Genomic DNA, 18,057 nt, shown 5'->3' with positions numbered 1-18,057 from the left:
GCACCATTCATATTCAATGGGAGAGGGGAACTCTGATCCCAAACCCACAGCATCTCCCCCTGACTTTGGTGAGCTCTTGTGTTCCATGGGCTTTCTGATGAGATGTTAGCTCTTGGCAGCACAGACCATCCTTCTGGCACACCATCTACTCAACCAGATGCCCCTGCCTTTCTGCACCTAACCCCAGCCAGGAGTGAGGGAAAAGTAGCAAGATGCAGGATTGTGGAAAGGGCTCTCTACACATTCTACCTTCTTGAGCTGGGAACTGAAGTGGCTAAAAGCTCTCAGCCTGTGGGGATGCAACCTGGTTTGCCTTGCTCTTTCTCTTTCCTTCAACCATGGCTGGCATGCAGGAAGGACAGGGTGTATGGGGGCTCAGGCAAGTTCTGCTTTTAGCTACAAAAGCAGTGGATGAGAACTGATACAGAAATGCAGGACTTTGAAAACTGTTCCTCTTACCTCATCAAATATTTTGTTTTTGCCTCTGTTGATCCCTTCATTAAGAGCTTTTATCCACGATTCCTTTTCTTCCAAAGTTGGAGCTTGAAATTTGATATCATGAACCTGCAAAAGCAGAGAGACAATTTTGCTTTAGCATTCCTTGTCAGGAACAGAGAGGTAGCTCTCTGCTCTCTGTGTATCACTTCAGTTTCTATGTAACATCCAGTTCCAGCTTGTGTTTAAACTACGGATTCCTTTGCGCTTTGGCAAGGATTTCACTTCATAGCTCCCATGAACAGGATTTTGTTGTGCTGAACAGCTTGTTGCTGTGGTTTTATTTTTGCCACTAGTACCTAAAGTGGTATGAAAGTAAGAGTTTCTCCCTTCTGCAAAACCCTCAGAATAGCTCTTAGAGGAGCAGTGAGTTGTACAGCCACTGGTCACACTGCGTAGAGAGAGTCAGACTGAAAGCCCAAACCATTTTGTTCTGGTTCTGCTGCAGTAAAGTACTTTATCTCCAACTTCCCCTGAGGCTGCAAGCAATGGGAAGGCTGCGTGCAACAGGCTCTGCCTGCTTCCCTGTTCCTGTGCCTCTGCAGAACAGAACTGATACAGGAATCTGGGGCTCTGACCTTGGCTGAACCAACCCCGACTCAGCTGACCATGGACGTGATGAAGCATTAGGGCAATGTCAGTGAAGAAAAAGAACCATTTTCTGTTTGCAGCAAAGAAATATAGCAGTGAATGCTACAGATACTCTCTCAGCTTTGAACAGCTGTTCTAAGAAGAAGGGAAGAGTTGGCTAGAGAAGAAGGGCATGGCAAGAACATGAGACACAAATAAGGAAGAAGCAATGGTTGATGGTATGGCCTGTCCTCAGACAGCTCTTCCCTTCCTCCAGGGCAGTCCCAAGGCTGTGCTCAGTGTTTTGAATCTGTTCTTGACCAGGGCAGGAGCAACAGGTAGGGTGTTATTTATTTCACTGCTGTGTTCTCTGAGCACCTCACCAGTCTTACGTAGCTTTGCCCCAAAGTACACTTCAGAAATATCAGCTTCACATTACAGGTGGCTCTGCAGCAGACCAGCTCCACGTGGAATTAATCTGCACTGTAGAGGCACACAGCAACACTCTTGTGCTGAGGACCACCATCAAGTTGCAAAATCAAGCACTTAAAGATTATTAGGCAATCCTAAAGTTGCTGGGGCAGTCCTGCCTCAGCCTGCTGGGCATGTTCCTCCTAGCACCCTTCCAAATGACAGGGGTGGCACCGAGCTACCCCATCGTGTGTTTTATCCTCCTGGGTCAATATGTCTTATTGATTGCACTCTACTACAGCCCTGCCCTGACACCAGAATCACAATCTGACAATCTTCTCTTTGCTGCTTATCTGTACAATACCTGTGGGCTTCAAAAATCACTTTTCAGAGCACCTGAAATTATCCACCTCTTGCACATGGGGAAGGGAGCTCCAGAGAGGCTCGTTCAAAACACATTCTAATGGGGTCTCCTTTAGAAGAATTTTTCTGGGTATTTAACATCCTCTAGGTATTCTGCACCTTCCCATTGCCTTCCAAAGCAGTGGTAGCCTCAGCCTTTTCTAAATGAGGCCCCACACCCTGTCTGTAGAAAATAGGAACTATGTACGATGAGGGTGACAAAGCTAATGGTGACTGACAGTCAAATGCTGGTAGCAGCTCCCTGGTTTGTTTATGGCACAACAAAGCAGCAACTGTTTTGGGTCTCAGCAGCTTCTGAAGTTACAATCACAAATTCTGCAGAGCTAAAGTTTGATCTCTTTACACCCACTCCTGCTGTTTAGTTAGAAACCAACTGCCCTTTCCTTCTGCATTTGTTCCTTCCTTCAGTGCCATGGTTTTACCTCCGCACATCACAACAGCCAAGGGCCAGACCCTCACAACCAGCACGGCAAGCAGAGAGTTAAGAAGCAATGTGAGGAAAGATTATTGATTCAATTAGTTTGCACATAAGGTGACAGGACCACATGTCTTCCTGCGAGCTCAGAGGAGCGGTTAGGGCCTGAACTACAGCCCTTTGGAAAAAGAGCCTTTTGTCTGGGGCACAGAATGGCCACGCTGAGCAGGGAATCTAGGGGAAGGCAACGCTCCAAAAGAGAGCGACAGCCAGATTTTGTTTGAGTCCAGGCAGGCCTGGTTTTGTGTGTGTGCTTAAAAACTTTCTTCTGTTTGGAAACGATTTTACCCTAAAGCTTAGTGATTAGAAAAGCTTAGGAGAAAGCTCTACTTGTGAGCAGCTGAGCTGCTGCACTGCCTGGCAAAGACCTGGCAGCCTGCACCAGGGTTTAGAAATCTCTGCACTTGTTGTTCAAGGGGAAGATTCCTGCCTCACTTCAAGCTTCCTCTTCTAATGCCACTTTCTGTGCCTCATTCTTGACAAAAGCCTCCAGCCTCCAGGAGCTGAGACTGTGACTAAGCGCTGCTGTCAGCAACCCTGCAGCAGGGCAGAGTGGAGCCTTGTGGGGGTGGTTCATCATTAATGAGAAGCTGAGATGTCCCTCTGGCACACAACCCTCTGCTGCACAGTGCAATGCTGACCAGAGGCCACTGCCACCAAAAGTAGTCCCAACAGCTACTGAGGGAAAGGGACTTGCGGGAAGATGTTCCCAAGGTGACAGCAGAAAGAGCCCTCCAGTTCCTGAAAGGTTGGGCGAGGGCAGGCAAGCAGAACACTGCATGGAACCCTACTCTCTGTTTGCACAAGCCCCTGTGGCTGTGATACAGAGGGCCAGCTTTGAGGCTCACAGCAGGTTCCTCCCAGAATGCCCAGTTATCTTTGAAAGCTTTTGTCTCCTTCTTAGAATAATATCCACAGATAACAAGGAAAAGCCAGGCTGCTGATACTTGGGGTGCTGCCAGCCAGAGTCTCTTTGTTGTCTTGCTGTCCCTTGTCTGTCTGCATCCATCTGTGGATTGTGTCCTGGGCCAGAGCACTGGAGGCTAACCCAAAATGAGATGGACACTCTCTATGAAGCACATGGCTGAGGAGAAGAGGCAGGAAGAGATGGAGGAGTTGGTGTCAGTCCTGCCTGCCACTGGAGCCATCTACACTAGTCTGAGACCCCCAGGTCCTCTACAAACAAGAAAAAAATTATCTTTGTATCTTGAGTATTCACAAATATCATAGGATGCACCTGAAGATGGATGCTACCCACAAAACACTCAGCAGAGTCAATTCTCCACAGCAATTGATGGCAGAGAGTCACTGACACCAGAATACGAGGGCAGCAGGCAGAGTAATGCATTTGCTCTCCTTCTTGCTAAGCCAGCTGAGACTGAGTCATGCCATAAACAACAGGCTGCTGTGCCAGGAAAACCTGTCATGGCTAAACCCAACGTGATAGTGACCATTGTAAGGCATGAATACAGACTATGCAATTTACTGCCCGTTAACTCGGAGCACAGCACAGCCAGCCAGCCCCTGCTGAATCACTGGCTGGATGTCATGCAACAAGAGGCTCACACATGGGTCACCATCTGTGACAGCAGCGAGCACAGCCTCCCTGATTGCTCCATGTCTTCTCAGAGGCATCAGTCTCTTCTAGCAGTGACAGTCTTATGGCTATGCTGACCCTGCTTTCCAGGAATGGGAAGCGTTCCTTGGGTCAGGCCATTGTACCTGCTCTGAATGCTTTAACAGACAAGCTTTGGAGAAGCACAGAGCTGCAGTTTAAGACCTTTTTCCAATACTAGCTCTTTGCCAAGGAGTTCTGCTGGATGCTGCTGATCTGCAGCAGAGGGGAACGACAGAATCCTGTGCTTGCTCCTCAGCTCCTTTAGTGCACAGCCTGCTGTTGGCTTCAGTTCAGTGCTAAAATGGACTGTGAACTGCTAGTGAAATGATCTAGGCAAACCTGCTTTAGCAGGGGGGTTGGAGTAGATACAGAATCATAGAATTATAGAATGGTTTGGGTTAGAAGGGACCTTAAAGATCATCTAGTTCCAACCCCTCTACCATGGGCAGGGACACCTTCCACTGGACCAGGTTGCTCAAGACCCCATCCAACCTGGCCTTGAACACTTCCAGGGATGGGGATATCCACAACCTCTCTGGGAAACCTGTACCAGTGTCTCACCACCCTCACTGTAAAGAATTTCTTCCCAATACCCAGTCTAAATGTCCCTCTTTCAGCTTAAAGCTATTCCCCCTCACCCTACCACTAGAAGGCCTTGAAAAAAATCCCTTCCCAGGCTTTTTGTAGGCCCCCTTCAAGTACTGGAAGGCTGCAATAAGGCATCCCAGGAGCCTTCTCTTCTCCAGTCTGAGAGGAGAAGGCTCCAGATAGCTGAGTATCTCCATAGGTCACTTCCAACCCCCAGTATTCTGTGATTCTGTTCTGGTTTAGGTGTGGGAATGTGTTCCTTTCTGCCAATTTTTGGCACAAGGCAGTCACCTCCAGCAGAAAGCAGAGCTGGGTCAGTAACATCTTAAACTACTGAGAGTGCACCAGAGTCTGTCTGCCAGAAGTGAGGTCATTTCCTGTCTTCCTCTACACGACTTTGTCAGGTTAGATCATGGAGGGAAAAGTGGAAGCCAAGGGACTGTCAACTGGGGGATTCTTGTGGTTTTCTGCAATTGAACCAAGAGCTACCTCATCCCTGGCAATAACACAGCATCTCTGCCAAACTGGCAGACCCCAGGAGCAGATGACTCCATGCAGAGAGCAAAAGAGCTTCACTGGAATCTACTGCACTTTCCAGTCTGGGTCCCTGGTGAAAGCAGCTGCAGGTACCTCCAAAGTCAATGAAGAGAAAAATGAGCAAAGGAAGTTTCCACCTCTGACTGCAGGTGCAAAGTTTGCTCTAGCAAAACATGTGTGGGGAGCTGTAAGGCCTGCTCTTAGACTCTCCCTTACTACCACTCTCTTTCTTCCCATTCTTCATACTTCTCTGCAGCTGAAGGCTTTTGGACCCACTGAATGCCATACTTGTACCAATCTCTGTAGCCTCTAGGATGCTCATACCAAGCATCCCTTGCACTGCTTTTTGCATTCCTGAGTACATTTCAAAGTCTCCAGGCCAAGGCTGCTGCCCTTTCCTACAAGCTCAGCTCTCCACATCCAACAGGCTTCACTTAATTCACGTGGGCAGAAGAAGTACTTGAGATTTCTAAGCAGAAGGGGTCTTTTGCACACTTCCAGTTGCACTTTATTTCAGCTCCACACTAGTGCAGGCATGTGACATACTGATATTGTCACAGCTCCACAAAAACATCGTCCTTGTTAACAGGTCAAGCAGAATCTGGGGCACATCCACTAAAGGCCAGCATTTAGCAAAGCAACTTACTCATTTGGGTGAACTCTAGCTGCAGAGTAATGTTAACTGACCCATTCAAGTCCTCTGCTCTTCAAGTACATCCCATCCAAGATTTAAACTGGAATTCCCCTACATCTAAACTGGGCTCCCTGTTTTCAATTGGGAAATTCCCATTTGTGTACTGAAGCAGAAATGTCTTTTCCCAGCTTGTCCCTAAGTCCCACAAACACACTAGCTTTCTGCATTCCTCAGCATTGTGCTCAGGAGAGGGGGCAAAAAAACCCCAAAGGTCAAGCAAGATCTGGCAGGGCTTGGCAAGGCAGCTCACAGGGTGATTTTAAACTGTGGATGGCAGCAAGCTTCCCAAATGGGAAATGTTTAGCTGATATAGATCGCCACAGCTGCAATTTCAAAACAGAAGAAGGACAGTTGTGTACATTGGCTTCCTAATTGAAGCCTGCTCTAACATCTGCCAAAGTATGTTGTGTGTCAACACCCTCACCAGATTCCCAGCCAAAAGGAGGGTGGGAGGAGAGCCACAAACAGGGAACTTTTCATTTGAAAAAGCCCTTCCTTTCACCAAAAGAGCTTTATATAAAGTAGCTTCTATCCAGGTCTCCCTTTAGTCAGTGGCATGAAAAAATGGGGGGAGCTGTAAACTTGCCAGCGTGCTAGAAGGATGGAGTCAACCTTTTGGGGCCCAGACTGGGCAAATCATTTTCCTAGCAGGAAATGCAAGAATTAGGCAAAGTTCTCACTCCCCATGTTGATTCATGCAGCAGTGTAGAGAAGCACACAGCTATCACACTTGCAAATAGTCATAATCCCTACTGTGCTGCCCATCTCTGAGCACATGGGCTTTTATTTGCCTCCTGGGAATAGGTGTACCCTTGCAGTTTCTGAGCCATCCTCTAGAAAACACACCAACCTTCCAGGGTTTGCTGCTTTTGGTCTAAAATTGACATATTTCTGATTAATCACATTCTAAAACAAACACCACAGCTTCATTGGACTGGAGAGACTTACTGCTTTGCTATCTGGTGCTGAGCAGGAGCTCACCAGCCCATGGTGCAGATTTCCAGGCTATCATCACTTTGGTGCCTGGTGTTTAATCTCACTTTTCTCCCCAATACAGGCTGTGCCTGCTTGCAAAAGTAACATTATTTGCCTTCTCCTTCCACCCCCACTCTGGTCCATGTGAGTGTTTTGGGCAGGACAATCTTTGTTTTGTTGTTTTGAATGAAATTTATCACAATGATGTTCTGGGCTCAGCTGGGGTCTTATTATACCAATAAACTATTGGTATATATATAAAAACACAATACTAAGTGACTGGAGTGAAAGAAAAAAGCAACAATGACAACAAGGACTAAACAATCTCCAGTTATTTAAACACATGGTGATGGGGGAACTCAGGCAAGTTGATATTTTTGCCTGTTCACATTCTTATGGAAGTGAATGTGTTTTCTCCCTCAGAACCTCTCAGGTTTGCATGGGGAGATCTCTCAGGCCAAAGTGTGATGCCTCAGAGCAACAACAGAAGCATCCTAGCCCACAGAGATACCGAATGTAGGAAATAAGAAGAACTTCCAGAGATGTGTAGTGATGATGAACCTACAGAGGAAGTAAGGCAGGTCAGTGCTCAGAGGGAAGTTCAGCTTCTGTGCAGCAACAGCCTGATTGTTAGGTCCTGAATCTAACCAGATGCTGTGCTGGAACATGTAGAGTTTCACAAATTCTGGAAAATGTCTTTTCTCCTAAGAACTGTTTGGCTGCAAGTAGCTTTGCACTGGGGTTTCTCAGATCAAGGGTTCCAACTCCAGAACTGTCTCAGTACATGGATTAAGATCATTGATTTCACTAGGATTTGGGCAAACCTACAGCATCTACAGCTGGGATAGGAACACTTCCTCACTCAGAGCACATGGGGGATAAACCATTTGGTCATTCCCCACTGCTCAGGAAGTACTGGGAGAAAGAAAATTACAAGGTAAGAAAAATATCAAGAGGAAAAAGCTGAGTTGCAGGAAAACCCTTTCCCCATGTCCATAAAAGAAGTCTACAAGACAGTAGTGTTCCTTCTTATGAGCTACAGGTGGTAAAAGCTCCATCCCAGGTCAGGTTGTTTGGGGCTTTAAGCGACCCACTCTAGTTGCAGATGTCCCTGCTGACTGCAAGGGGTTGGCCTAGATGAGCTTTAAAGGTCCCTTCCTACCCAAAACCATTCCATGATTCACAGCTGTAGGTCATTTCTCCCAGCTGTCACAGGGCTACATCTCAGAGCCTTTCCTCTGCTCTGGGTGCAGCTGCCTGGGAGCTCGTTTTTGAGTCAGCAGACTTGAGGGTGATGAGAAAGGCAATCCTACCTTCTTACCCGGGGAGCGGATTAAAATGAAACGGTTTTTCCTTTTCAGTAGCGCACGCAGCTCCTGGCACTTGTCATAACTCTCCAGTTCCACTGTTTCTATGCATTTCTGTTCATCCTGCAGAGAGGGAATGAAGCATTATGATGAATAGGAGGCAGTGAGATCAATCATATGCCATCAAACTCTGCATGTCTTCCCATTGTATCTGTCTAAAAGCTCTTCTGCCTTAAAAATAACCTGCATGCAGACAGCAAGCCCTCATAAATCAGGCTGGCATCTCACTAAGAAAACACCCTAACCTTTAAGCTACAGGCTGATGTGTGGCTAGTGGTCCACAGTGGCTGAGCAAATAACATGTTGTAGACAGTAACACCAGCTTCTGCCATCCCTGTTGGCCTCAGCCAGGGACATGCAGCCAGAAGTAGCACTACCTCCTCCCACAATGAACACAGGAGACGTTATTCTGCATTTTCACAGGGAAAATGACACAAGCATTGTGATGGGTCTGACTGACATAAACCATCTCTGGAGCAGATTGGAAAGCCATGTAGGTGTGGTGCCCAGGGAGGTGTTTGAAATAGAGATGTGGTGCTGAGGGACATGGTTTAGCAGCAGGCTTGGTAGAGTTAGTGGTTGGACTTGATCTTAAAGGTCTTTTCCAACTGAAATGACTCTATGGTTCAAGCAGCCCCCAGGAAGGCCAAGGCAGAGCAGAGATAAGAGCCTCAGCAAGGTCAGTGGGATCCTCGTGTGACTGGGACATGCTCCTCTTGAGCCATGCTCTGAGCTGTCAAAATGCTTAGGATGGAAATAGAGCCCCATGCAGCCAGCAAAGCTGTGAGGGCCAGCGTCTCGGTGGGGAGCATTTATCTCTGGTGTATCTCCACTGAGGACTGCCGGCCGCGATCTTGGCTCATTTCTCCCAGTAACATAACTAAAATTCCACACATGGTGCGTGGCTCAGTTCAGCTGTGGAGCACCATCCCTAATAGGAATCGCAGCGTAAGGCTAGGCAGATAATATTCCTCGTGTCTCAGGAGACCAGAAGAGACCAAAGCTGCCTTTTGCTAAGCATTACACAAATAAGCAGTGAGAATCACAGGGCAGTTCTCGCTGGCAAAGCGCTGCAGTCAGCACGCCTCATGAACCTCTCTATTACCATCCTAAATTAAAACCACTGGCCATGACCATCCCCAACCATCCCCAGCTCGGGCTCGGCTCCCCAGGCAGCAACTCATGCCCCTGTGAGTTTGTATTTAGCAATTCCTGTAGCGGAGAGGGGGTGTGGGATGAGGAAACATGTCACAGCCAGGAAGCTGCTGCGTGGCTGGAGGCAGGGAATGGAGAGTTCAGAGGGAAGTGGGCTGCAGGGAATTTCCTCCCTTTACCACTTGACATTTAAGTTGCTGTGCAGAGCTCAGCCTGAGTTTAGGGATTTTTTTCTAACCCTCCTGTCTGAGTGTGGGGGCCCAGCAGAGCCAATGCTGGTAGACAGAGCAAATTCTGAGCCACTGAGGGATGTCTGGATCTAATTTAGGCTTATTATTTTAATGACATTACTGTTTATTTCATTTAACACTGAGTAAGTGAATGTGACCAGAGAACTGGGAAAGTATAGAGGAGGAGGAGGAGATTAATCCTGCTAGAGCCTAAAACCCAGCAGATAAAATCCTGCTGACGTTCCTGAGCCCTTTGAAGGCACAAGGCTCCTGCTGCAATCCTGGTATCGCAATGTCACTGCGAAAGGACAGGGATGGAAATAATAACCCCTCAGCGGCCAACAAATGAGAGAGAAGGGTGAGGTCAGGAATACATGCCTCAGGGATGGGTGATCTCATCCTGGCCTTTGGTGGATGACCGCCCACATCACAGCCCTGCATGGCTGGTGCAGTTACCAGCTCGGGACATAGGCAGCTTGACAGCACTCTGACCAGGGATGAGCAGGAAGATTCCTGCCCACCCTCCCGCTCTTGAGAGCAGCTGTGTCCCCAGCAAAGCCTTGAATATTACCCTCCTTGTCCATGCCATCCTTCCCTCATGAAGAGGAACCTTCCTGTGTGAGTCTCTGCTTCCTAAGAACAGTGGAGCACCAAGCTGGAGGACAAGTAGGACTTGGAATGGTGGAGAACTGAGGTTTTGCTGTGACATTGCCTCTTGCCTTCCAGTCACCCCTATCCTCCCTGGGGAGGCTTTGGGAACTCTGCCCTGACCAGGGAAAAAGGGCAGCAATGTCAGGGCCATACACGACCCTGCCTCCCACAGACATAGCTGGACTGTGCGAGCTATGGGTCCCTCAGAAACCTGAACTTCTCAAATAAGTTATCCTCTTCAGGGATAGTGGAGAAGAAAGCAACTGGAGAAACTAGGAAACTCCATGTCTCCTTTTGTAGCAAAGCAAAAGCATCTGAGTTCAGGGAGCACCAGAATGGGGCTTTTGTCTCTGTTTTACTCTTGGCATGCAGCCATCCCCTCTCTGTGAGCCTACCTGGGTCACAAAGAGATCCTTTATGTTTGCCCTGCCCCACTAAGATAAAGACTGAAAGACCTGAGCCTGCCACAGGTCTCCAGGTCCCTTCAGCCTCCTGGGACCTGAAGGATACTCAGCATCACACAGAGACAAGGTCACTTCCAGAGTCCTGCCCTGACACATGGGTCTCAGACACTTTTCTGGACAAGCTCCTGCTCCATTTGGTCTCTAGTGATCTGAAGAAGTTAAAGCAATCCTTTTACATTGTCCTGAGACACAAAGGCTGAGTGCCCATTCAGTCGTCACACCTCCCTGCAGCCCACATCTAGCCAGGTTTCCCGTGGTGCTGCCCTTGAGTAAGGCAGGAAACCTCCTTCAGGCCACCTTTCTCTCTTCCTCTACAGATTTTAGGGCTTGTTTTTAAAATTGCTTTTGCCCTTGCTGTAAGGGACAATCAATAAGACACTTAAAATCCTGGTACAGGACTGATGATTTAATGCAGAAAACCAATTCCATTAGCTACTTGTGGAGCAGACACTGCGACTTCAACATGTATGTGTCTGCAAACTTGTCCCTTGAGAAGAAAATGAAACACCTCGACATATTAATGCATGTGCTTAACTAAAGAACCATGCTTGTCAAACAAATTCCTTCAAAAAAGATAACAAGGGCAAAAATGACCCATGTTTATAGGAAGGTATAATTGCCAGCAAGGACCTCTGCAGTGACACACAACCGTGGACTATGACCTTCCATTCAGAGTACAATGCCTAGCCTGCCTGAAATCATAATTTACTTCTCCATCTGAGGATCTCAAAGTGTTTCAATAAATCACTTTACCAGGGGCACAATGCAGATGTTAACTGCACGACTGTTAAATGCTGAGTGGATCCTTTGGTCTCTACAAGACTCTTTGTCTAGCAGGTGTTTTTTCCCCCTGCCAAATAATACTCTTTAAAATACCCTCTGACAACAAGAAAAAACTTTAACTACTAGCTGCACTCTTTAGGTAAAAAAAAAATAACAACCTAAGACCAATTCTCTCCAGCCCATGGCATGATGATATTGATCTGTGTAGTCTGCACAGGACTGCCTGCTTTGCAGATGCTTTCTGTAATTTTGCTGAATTTTTATTCTGGCAAGAATGTGCAGAGACAAGACGACAAGAAACCCCATTAGAAAAGAACTTTCTTGCTTCTGCATGGGCCTGCACACAACCTGCCTTCCCCATGAGATTTCTGAGTAGCTCCTCAGGATCTAAGCACCCCAGAGCTGTACAAATTTGCATCGGTGCCTCCTCTCCTGCCGTTTGGGTCTGTAATCATACAAACATCTGAGTCTTCATTTACATGAGCGTACAGATGTGGGGTGCTGTAGATGGAGGCACAGGAGATAACAAGAAATCCATCTCCCTTCATTTCACCTCCACTGAAAGAAACCTGAAGCCAGCTGTAATGACTTCCCTCCACCTCCACGCCCACCCCCCTCACCCCCCCCATCTGCTCCAGGTAATACAATAGCCATTTGCAATTTGCCTTCAGGAGGTAGCTCTGCTTTAAATCCAACCAAAAGCCTGGCTAACAGATGCAATATGGGAAACACACTCCCAGGGCAGGTCAGGAACACATTCCAGGAGACTGCAGCTGATGAGGATAAATACAGTATTTGTGTTCTGCTCAGATGCACTTTCTGCTGACACATTATAGCCTGCATCTCATGTTGGCCATCCCCTCTGCTCTTGGTTTGCACACACAGAGCTCAGCTACAAGTGCAGCCAGGTTCATGTGATTACGTAGAAGCAATCTTAGCACCTCTTGGTGAAGGGCTTGAATTCATCAGTGACTGACGAAAGCAAAACTCTTCCAGATCACTAGCTCAGTTCCTGGAAATCTGATGGGCTCAGACCAGATGAAATACTCAGCCTCTAAACCTGTCCTCCCATATGGAAGCTGACCTCCCTCCTCTTTAACCCATGTAGGTCTAATGTAGGATACACACAGAAAGATGCTTGTGTTTCTGTTGCCTGGGGCTTTATCTCCTTCCTTCTTCTAGGGCTCCGATTCAGCAAGCACTGAACAGTCCCTCTGGGATGCTGTGTCAGTCTACAAGGTCACACAAAGCCGGGCAGGTATGTGGAGAAAGTCCAGTGGGGAAAAACTGCAGCTGGAGTTCCAGAAATAAAAGCCACCATAGCACACTGCACCACAGACTCTCCTTTGACATTGGCCCTTATCATCTCAAAAACTCTGTTGCCCAGTTGTAAGATGGAGACAGCAACACTGCCCTAACTTGTGTTAAAGGAAGATAAATACAGTAATAAACATGAACTGCCTCAGTTCTGTGCCAACAGGACCCCTCCTGAGTGCAGAAAATTGCCATTTCCTTTAGTTCCCCTGTAGTAAGTCTGCACAATCACATGCTGTCCTATTGTGCTACCAGATAATTTTGCAGCAATTTCCTCTCCTCAGACATTTGACTTCACTGTAAGCCAGTTTAATAGCCTATAGATATTAACATGATCCCTTATTTACAATAATGGGACCCTGTAGCTTCTGTAGCTTACAGATGCAATTTATTACAGGATGTTACCATGATCCGCAGGCTACCAGAAAACATTATGTCTGGTTGTTAACAAATGCCATTTTCCTTGTTGAGATAATAAAATAACCCTTTAAATGATTGGGATTTTTCCTTCTTTGGAACATCTGTGAAAATTAATCTTACTTTAAAAGCCTCCTTTTCCCTCGTGGTAACAAGAGACTCCATAGATCTTGTTTTTAAAGGCATGCCCTTCAAAAAAACACCTACGTCATCTTTATGGATTCTGAATCCGCAAGTTCCTGAAGCTTCAGCTGGAGTCAACAGGTGTCCAGAGCACCAGGAAGCGATCTGCAGAGGGTCAAACTGTTTGCAGTTTGGTGAGAGGAAAGCCCACTCCGCTTTCCCTTGCTTCCAAGCTGCTCCTCACCTGACACTGACTTCTCATTATTCTTGCACTCCTTATGACTTATCAGAAGTAAGAGCAAATGCCTCCAGAAAGCTTTGGGATTCGGGAAGAGCAGGAGGGCTCAGGTTATGGGAGGAGCTAATACCCTTTAACCTAAACTATTTATAACAAATCATCTTTATTGGGCAATAGTGTGTCTTTAAAAAAAGGGAACCAAGCTCATTGCCAGGCCTGCTGTTCCTGAAACCATCACAGCAATGCAGCTGCTGAAACATTTCCCCATTCTTGTTCCCTTGACACACTGCACAGGAGCTTAACATCAGTTTGGTTTTAGGTCATCCACGAATGACCCAGACCCCCTGTGTCAGACACCACATGGGCATGTGGTCCTTGTGCAGACCACGGGGTGAGAAATGCTCCTCCATCCTGATGCGCACGTAAACTTCTAGCCATCTTAAACCAGCAGGGCTTAGACTTACCCACCTCTAGTCTCAAAACTTGCTGGGTTGTAGCTTGTGGTCTGCACTGCACTGTGATTTCCAGCTTTGGGGGGCAAACTTGGCTCTTGCAGAAGCCCCATGCAGCCCAGGAACCTAGGGCCTGGCTCAGGAAAGAGCCACCTTCACGCCCCAGGAGGACCAGCCCTGCAATCTCCATTCTTCTTGCATGAAGACACAGAATAGATTTGGCTTGGCTTTTATTTCTCATTTGACTGGAAACAGCTCCAAATGAGGCCATGAACTTAAGGCATGCAAATTATCTAGGGAAGTCCAAGACAAGGCTCCCAGGGGTCCTTTGCTCAGTACTGGCTCAAGTAAAAGGAAAGAATGAGCCAAATCCAGATTGTGTCCCTGCTTAAGGAGGACAGCAGGCCCTCACAATCTCCCTTTGCATCCACCAGTGGCTAAATGAAATCCCAAAGAGTCTGGCTAGCAACAATTTGAGCTGCTTGAGGGGTGCCAAACAGCTGCAGGGCTGCCTGCCCTTCCCTCAAGCGGCAGGTGGGAAGTCAGCCTGCGACAATCCACTTCTCTCCTTCACACGCCAAAACTGCACAGCGTACATCCTGCTTCCACCCAAAGCCTTGCTCCCCTCGCCTTCTCACAGGATGTCCTGCCCCCAGCTCCATTTTTTTTATAGCAATGGTACTGTCAAAATATTTACTGCCTAAAATATTTATGATATATAATATACTCTAAAATACAGCTGCTGTCTCTTCTTTATAGCATTTACCCTTCCTGGAGATAACTGGCGAAGCCCTTTTGAAAGAAACAAGCTGGAGGGAAGAGTGAAAAACACAGGAACATGTGTCACCAAGGGCCTGCCCCTCACCCAAGGCTGTTAGCTGGGACCATACCTCATCTTCATAGACCACAAGCTGTGTTTTCCGTAGCTGGATGTAGCGATCCTTCCACAATCCCAGGAGCCCCCCACTGCTTTTCTTAATCCAACCGTATTTCTCTGCAGGTGGAACAGACTTGGATTTCTCTGAGACCTCCTCCTTTGTATCCTGCAAAGACAGAATGGAGAAGGAATTACAACAAAAGTGCTTTCCATTGCATTTAATGAAAGTCATCAGAAAGTCTGCCCAGATAAGACTTCAGGACCCACCACATGTGGTTCCTCCACACCACATCATAAGAGAAGAGATTGGCATCTTCCAGAGGAAAACTCAACCAGCTCTCACAGGACAGGGCAGTGGGCATGCATCCTGGTTGCCTCTGGGAATGCTGTTGGGATGGCAGCAAGTCCATCTTACTCCTCTGCTTCCCTCTCTGTGCAGGTACTCCCTGCTCACTTGTGCACCAAATGCTTCTTGAAAACCAGCACCCTTCTTTCTGCTTTGTTCCTCTAGCTCTCTGATGAATCCCAGTGGGATGGACCCTGTTTGCATCAGTAGCAACACTCATCATTTGGCCCATGACCACTTCTGCGAGCTTCTATTCTAGGTCTCTGTTTGGTCATCACCTCCTGTAGGCAAAACCATGGCACAAGGGCCCCAGGACTTTACCACATCTGCACTGAAATGTTTCCAGTAGGCTCCTGCCTGGTTTGCAAGGCAGAGGGAAGGACCAGCAGAGAAGGTAGCACTAAGAGGGCTTTTTTTTTGTCCTGCCTTTATCTGTTTGTCAGCCTTCTCTCACCTGCCCGCAGAAGCACAGGCAGCCCCAGCAGCCTGCTGTAGGAGACTGTTAGCTTTCCAGCTCTGGTGAAAACCAGGAGATGCATAATTTCCCTGCTTTAAAATACCATCAGAAATATCCAGTATCTATATTCGCATCAAACAGAGACAGGAAGTGTAAGACGGGGAGCGGGGGCAGCCAAGCTTATTAGCTGACTGCTTCCACCAGCAGACTTGGTGACAGATGACAGTTTTCCTCCTCCTCAGTGCACTGGAAAAGGCTTTGCAAAGGCAGGATCCCTGTTTGCTTCCCTTGGAGCACCCCACTGCTTCCAACACCCTGTGGAACCCTCAGTAAGCCTCTTTTCCCAGAGCAAAGCAAGGGGAATCCGTTGCTGAGCCAAATCCCCTTACAAAAACACCTTGTCAAACTCATGACTTGTAGGAAGAGGCCAACCCCAAATCCACCAGCCTCCTCCTAGGAACCCCTCCTACTTGTCCCCCTAGATTTGGTTTCCTCCATTTCCTCATCTGTATGGGCAGCAATCTTACACAAAAAGAAGTTAAACAACAAGAGCAGAGCCCAAACTATCACCAAAGAGCCCTTACTAGCTGCTAAATGAAACCTTTTTCTCCTAGAAAAAAAAAATACCCAAGCAAACCAAAGTGAGCAGCTAGAGCTCAGACATGTTTCATCATGTGAGGAAACCTCATGTGCATGGAAAGGAGTTGAAGCTGGACACTCCTGTGACCAGGACAGAGCAAGTGCATATGGACAGGCACAAACTTGAATATCTAAACAGGAGGAGGACCTTCTCCAATTTAAGGGTGACTGAACACTGGAACAGGCTGCCCAGAGAGGTAGTGGAGTCTCCACCTCTGGAGACATTCAAACCCCACACTGACCCCTGTGTGACCTTCTCTAGGTGAACTTGCCTTAGCAGGGGGGTTGGATTCGATGATCTCCAGAGGTCCCTTCCAACTCCTACCATTCTGCAATTCTGTGATTCTGTGACAAGCTCTAAAAGTTTGGAGGAGAGCCTTGCTAATAAATCTGTTTTCACGCACCAGGCGCCCAGCGAACACGCCCTTGGACAGCAGCTGCCGTCAGGGTGATCCGTTAGAGAGGCAACTCGCAGCCACAGAAAGAGGGAAACCAGACGAAATCCACCGTGAAGCACCCACATTCCTTCTGATCCCCACTGAGAAGGTTTGGCTTGGCAGGTAGGCTCAGATGCAGGCAGGGAAGACGAAACTCAAATAAACTGAGTATCACCTAACAGGAACTGAAGCAGAGACATCCACAGCCCACTTTGTGGAAGTCATTTCAGCGGTACCGAGGGCGTTTGAAATGGCCACAGCACAGGATGACAGAGCATGACAAAGTTTTCCGGGAAGTGAGGGCTACTTGTGTAAGGGTTTTTTCAACTTGACTTTTTAGGTTGCCAGGAAGTTGTATTCAGCTGTGACCTGTGACTTCAGCAAACATCAGTTGCTGCACAAATATAGACCTGCTGGTTTCCTGATCGAGCACCCTTTTGATGTCATTTTTAGATAACTGGGCACAGACTTGTAACCTCCCTTGTAGCAGTTTAATGTGGAGGTAGCTGTCTGAAGAGTTTATTCAAGTGACTCCAGATCAACAGCTGCCAAAATGTTTTTCACTTCTTAAAGGTGGTTTGGGGTTTTTTGCATAGCAGATGAATTTTTGCTGTTCTTTCTCCCCACCTGGCAGAAAAGCTATCTGAAAACACATGGCAAATATAATAGAATCATAGAATTGTCTCAGATGGAAAACACCCCCAAGATCATTGAGTCCAACTGTCAATCCAAGACCACCATGGCGATTAAACCATGGCCCAAAGTGCCATATCCACACAGAACACCTCCAGGGACAGCCTCTCCCAGCACTCTGCAGAATGGAACCTACCCTGTCTCCACTGGTTTTAATATAAAAGTACTCCCTGTGAAGATGCAGCGCTTAACATCTACCTCTCAAAAAAAAGCCTTGCCCCAGCAACTGTTTTTCTTGGAACTGAGGCTTGAGGTAGAATGTCAAAGCTTGGGCAGAGCTTTGCTCTCCACAGGCTTGCCAGCTACCTAGCCTCCACTCCAGCGCATCACAGGGTAGCTTTGCAGCTCGCCCTCTCCCCCAGCAACACAGGAGCCCTGGTTGGAGCCTCCTACCTGGAAAAAGCCTTAGAATTACAGAATAATTTTGGCTGGAAAAGACCTTTAAGACTGTCAAGTCCAACCATCAGCCCAGCATTGCCAGGTCCCCACTAATCCATCTCCCTCCAGAACACATCTACAAAGCTTTTAAATCCCTACAGGGATGAGGACTCCACCACTGCCCTGGACAGCCTGTTCCAGGGCTTGACAACCCTTTGGGGACAAATGTTTTCCTCACATCCAACCTAAA

The 18,057-nt window shown here is 47.5% G+C and overlaps 1 protein-coding gene across 1 annotated transcript in view; it reads right to left on the bottom strand.

Moving 5' to 3' along the window:
• Positions 1-18,057, bottom strand: part of PLEKHO2 (pleckstrin homology domain containing O2) — a 28,330-nt gene that overhangs the window by 7,525 nt on the left and 2,748 nt on the right. Inside the window, exons 2-4 of the mRNA XM_009903952.2 lie at positions 14,871-15,023; positions 8,100-8,216; positions 460-564 (exon numbers count right to left, since the gene is read on the bottom strand). Of these exons, the coding sequence (XP_009902254.2) occupies positions 460-564; positions 8,100-8,216; positions 14,871-15,023 (375 nt within the window). The remainder of the gene's footprint in view (positions 1-459; positions 565-8,099; positions 8,217-14,870; positions 15,024-18,057) is intronic.

The sequence above is a fragment of the Dryobates pubescens genome, chromosome 17 (assembly GCF_014839835.1).
Source record: "Dryobates pubescens isolate bDryPub1 chromosome 17, bDryPub1.pri, whole genome shotgun sequence".
Taxonomy (NCBI): domain Eukaryota; kingdom Metazoa; phylum Chordata; class Aves; order Piciformes; family Picidae; genus Dryobates; species Dryobates pubescens.
Note: the sequence above shows the minus strand (reverse complement) of the source record. Positions and strands in the feature narration are given on the sequence as shown.